Source organism: Polistes canadensis, unplaced genomic scaffold (assembly GCF_001313835.1).
Source record: "Polistes canadensis isolate GaletaPanama2010 unplaced genomic scaffold, ASM131383v1 scaffold_75, whole genome shotgun sequence".
In the NCBI taxonomy this organism is placed as follows: domain Eukaryota; kingdom Metazoa; phylum Arthropoda; class Insecta; order Hymenoptera; family Vespidae; genus Polistes; species Polistes canadensis.
The window spans coordinates 78934-82927 of NW_014569622.1; the positions used below are offsets into that span (position 1 = coordinate 78934).

Here is a 3994-nt window from a genome sequence, read left to right on the forward strand (position 1 = left end):
CGTATGCAGAAGGAAATCACCGCCCTCGCACCCTCGACCATCAAGATCAAGATCATTGCACCTCCCGAGAGGAAATACTCCGTATGGATCGGTGGCTCCATTCTCGCTTCCCTATCTACCTTCCAACAGATGTGGATTTCGAAGCAAGAGTATGACGAGTCTGGTCCTGGCATCGTTCACCGCAAGTGCTTCTAAGCAATTATATTCTTAAAAACGATTGTTATTGCTATATTATTTACGCAGATACACTTAATTATTCCGTACTATTTCATCTAGTTACATGTCAATTATTTCTATTTCACTGTTGGTAATCTTTAACTACGGCCAGAACGACCACCTTATTAGCAGTAGCGATCAGTATTCTTTTTGCCATTAATTAAATTTAAACGTCATCTTTTATGTGTGTGTGTATATATATATAAATATATACATACATGTTCAGACATGTGTGTGTATGTACATATATATATATATATTTATATGGATCTACATCTCTATCTCAATGGAATAAATCAAACTTATATTTTCACAGCGGTGTAATTAGTAATCTTTCATTTGTTACCCTTTATATGCATAACTCACATTCGGATTATTATTTACGTTATCATTAAACTTATTTTTTTGATAATATTTTGGAATTATAACGTTGGAATAAAATCGAATTTATTCACAATCTTTTAATACTTTTAATTGCGATTGATATACGAAATGAAATCTAAATTTACAACTAGATAAACGTAGTTAGCTTTTATTTAGCGTTTTACGAGATATTTACGATATATATATATATACAATTTCTCTTGAAGAAATTTTTCGTACCTATCTTTCTAATCATTTTAATATTTCTAATTACTTTAATTATTCAAAAATTCAGAATCGTATATTCTGGAAAGCTACAAATTCCGTGCAATCATTTCTGGGATGATTTGCTTTTATACTTATATTGCACATTTGCCATTGTCATATGTCGGTTTTTAGCCTTTTTATGCATTAGGAGAACGCATGGACGACAATGATTATAGAAAATGAATATTCACGGAATATTAATTTGTCTTTGAAATCCGGACATAAGGTAAATGGAAATAATGTTTAGTTGCAGGGACCGTGTATTAAACGGATTTATTGAAAATAGTCTAATCTAGGTATAATTAACAACATTTCCTTTCTACATTCAACTAATTCTGCATATGTATACAGATAACGTAAAAGGAAAAGAAAATAATTGACCGTCTACGCAAAGGAGAATTCAATCTAGTGGTCATGCATTTACATCTTTGTGCACTGGACAATGAGTCAATAATAATTTTTGAAAAATTACCACGTCCTTAATGATGTCCCATGCCTTTCACCGATGTGGCTAACAACGATCCATCATCCAATACCCAGCGGAAATGAAAATCCAGGTAACACGTTAGTAGATATATGCATGTTCAACGAAGAGAGCAACATTCGACTGCATTGACCGTCGATACTTATCGTCGAATCTGAAAATTTCATTTTCAATTAGAAGGATAGCTTGATTTGGACTTTGAACGTATTATATAGGATTTGTATAAATCAAGATTTATATTAATGAAAATTGCATCAATGCCAATTTAAACACTTTGCATGTATGTCTAGTGAAATAGTAAATACAATATAACATGTATAACGAGAAATTATTCCAACTTCTAACTCTTTCACAAATACTTTTTATCTATCGAAATCGAAGGAACAAAAAATGATTATTTCATGTATACGCCTTACCATCGATTATTGGGACCATTAATGGGACATAAGTAATCGTTAACTATCGTCAACTATCGTTAATTATCGTTAATCATTGAAGTTTAATCTAAGAAAATGTTCACCCTCATATACTTGCTTGTATACGGTGAAAGATGATGGAATTGCACTCATTTCTTCATAATAATCTTCTTTAAATGAATCACCGTTACGTATGCAAATGAAGCACTACTAAAAAAACATTAACAACGACGCGTCCTTTCAATATTGAAAGCCACAATCAGTAATGCGAAGTCCACGAATCTGTCGTCCGTCGAATCGTCCGCTGAATCGACGACCAACATCGACGGTAGCACAGTAAGGTAAAGTGGGGGAGGGTTCGATGGTGGATCGAGTATTTCTCGTCGCCCGGTACATTTTAAATGACACCAAATAAAAAATCATTATTTCTCTAATCCATATTTAAACGATCATTCTTTTTCTACAAAGATCAATTATTCCCGAACATTTGAACTTGAAATATGTTCTACAAACTATCCTCTTAGATCATCTTCGTTCGACTATTGCACGATAGCGTAATGATAACTAATATTTCTATGAGAAATCATATAAATCGTGTAAAACGGCCGCGATTTATTCGCATGCGATCTATATGGCTACGTAGAAAAAAAATGATGTTTTATCTCGATGAAGTCAAAAGGACTTTTACAGGATCTCACACAACGTTGCCTACCCGATCTAGGCTACTCATGGCTCATTACATCCTTTTCTTTTCTTTTACAGAAGCAGTACTTTTCAGAATAAAGAAATAATGAAGTAAAAAGAGAAGAAGAGGAGAGGAAAGAGAAGATTAATGCAGTAAGAAGAAGAAAAAGAAGAAGAAGAAGAAGAAGAAGAAGAAAAGACAGCATAAACTAGAGGCATACCGACGACCGTCTGTCTCTTGGTACCTTCGTTTAGGTGAAAAGCACCCGAGGAGGACGGCCCTGCGGTGTAACGAGTCCTTATTTGGATTCGGGAACCGTCGGGAATAGCACGTCGTCGACGTCTCCCTCTCGACGTCGCTCTTAGGGCGACTAAGGACTAGGTGGCGGCGGTGGCGGCAGCAACGTCGGCGGCAGACGACGATGCGCGCGTTAACGTACAGCAGATTTCCATCTAAGGGGCGGATCGCTATTTTCGGCTGCGAACCGATATGGATAAAGGTACCCCACAGAGCAGGCGGTGCGCCACTCGTCGCTTTCGGTTTCTTGCACGACGTTCGTCCCTAAGAGATCCTCGCCTATTCGATCTATTCGATCATCCAGCTCTGAACGGTAAATTTCGTTACGGAGGACGCAACTCTTGCGCCTGTCTTTTTACTTTCCTTTACCCAACGCTTCTTCTTCTTCCCCGTCAATAGATTCTTTTTCTCATTCTCATTTCCTTCTTACTACGCTTACTACTTCTATTACTTTTTATTTCTTCTTTCAAGATAATTACGTAAATAGTCAATCTTGTGATTATCGTGATCGCGTTTATCGTATTAAGTGTATCGGGCTATCGGATAGTACTAATCAATCGCATAGTTTTACCCACATACACTTTGAAATTTGTGTCAAGTGTAAACGTTTAATAAATGTTGCATGGTGGTACGTGATGAAATATAAGGATACCATGATACATGCCAAGCATAATCTTCGGAAATTTAATTTCAGCTAGTATCTACCTGTGAAAATACATATAATCGTTTAATGATTCGTTAACGTATCTTGATATATTGTTTCTACTATTTTTTGTTGAGAGTGTCTACAGTCGATATGAACTGGTCTTTTTGTTTTCACTAAATGAACAATTACCTACCGAACTTTCCTATTAGATCAAAATGATGGTTATAATTGAATGCAAATAGGAAAAACAAGGAACTATTAATTTCATCCATTAATTCGCAGAAAGAAACGTTGCTAACAGCCCTTCAAGATGTGCGATGATGATGTTGCGGCGCTCGTTGTCGACAATGGTTCAGGCATGTGCAAAGCCGGATTCGCTGGAGACGATGCACCGAGAGCTGTCTTCCCTAGTATTGTAGGGAGACCGCGTCATCAGGTACGTTTTATTCATAAATTAGATTTAATATCGATACTATCCTGACGAACAAACGAATCGACCGATAAAAATATTGTTTTTATAACCATAGGGTGTGATGGTGGGCATGGGTCAAAAAGACAGCTACGTGGGCGACGAGGCACAAAGCAAGAGGGGTATTCTTACGCTAAAATATCCTATAGAA

The 3994-nt window shown here is 36.4% G+C and overlaps 2 protein-coding genes across 2 annotated transcripts in view; both read left to right on the forward strand.

Moving 5' to 3' along the window:
• Nucleotides 1-263, forward strand: part of LOC106786455 (actin-3, muscle-specific-like) — a 2344-nt gene extending 2081 nt beyond the window's left edge. Inside the window, exon 3 of the mRNA XM_014747866.1 lies at nucleotides 1-263. Within this exon, the coding sequence (XP_014603352.1) occupies nucleotides 1-195 (195 nt within the window). The 3' untranslated portion in view covers nucleotides 196-263.
• Nucleotides 264-2608: 2345 nt separating this feature from the next.
• The window catches only part of LOC106786531 (actin, muscle), a gene marked incomplete in the record, with an annotated part of 2889 nt that continues 1503 nt past the window's right edge, over nucleotides 2609-3994 (forward strand). Inside the window, 3 exon segments of the mRNA XM_014748009.1 lie at nucleotides 2609-3041; nucleotides 3657-3810; nucleotides 3902-3994. Of these exon segments, the coding sequence (XP_014603495.1) occupies nucleotides 3685-3810; nucleotides 3902-3994 (219 nt within the window).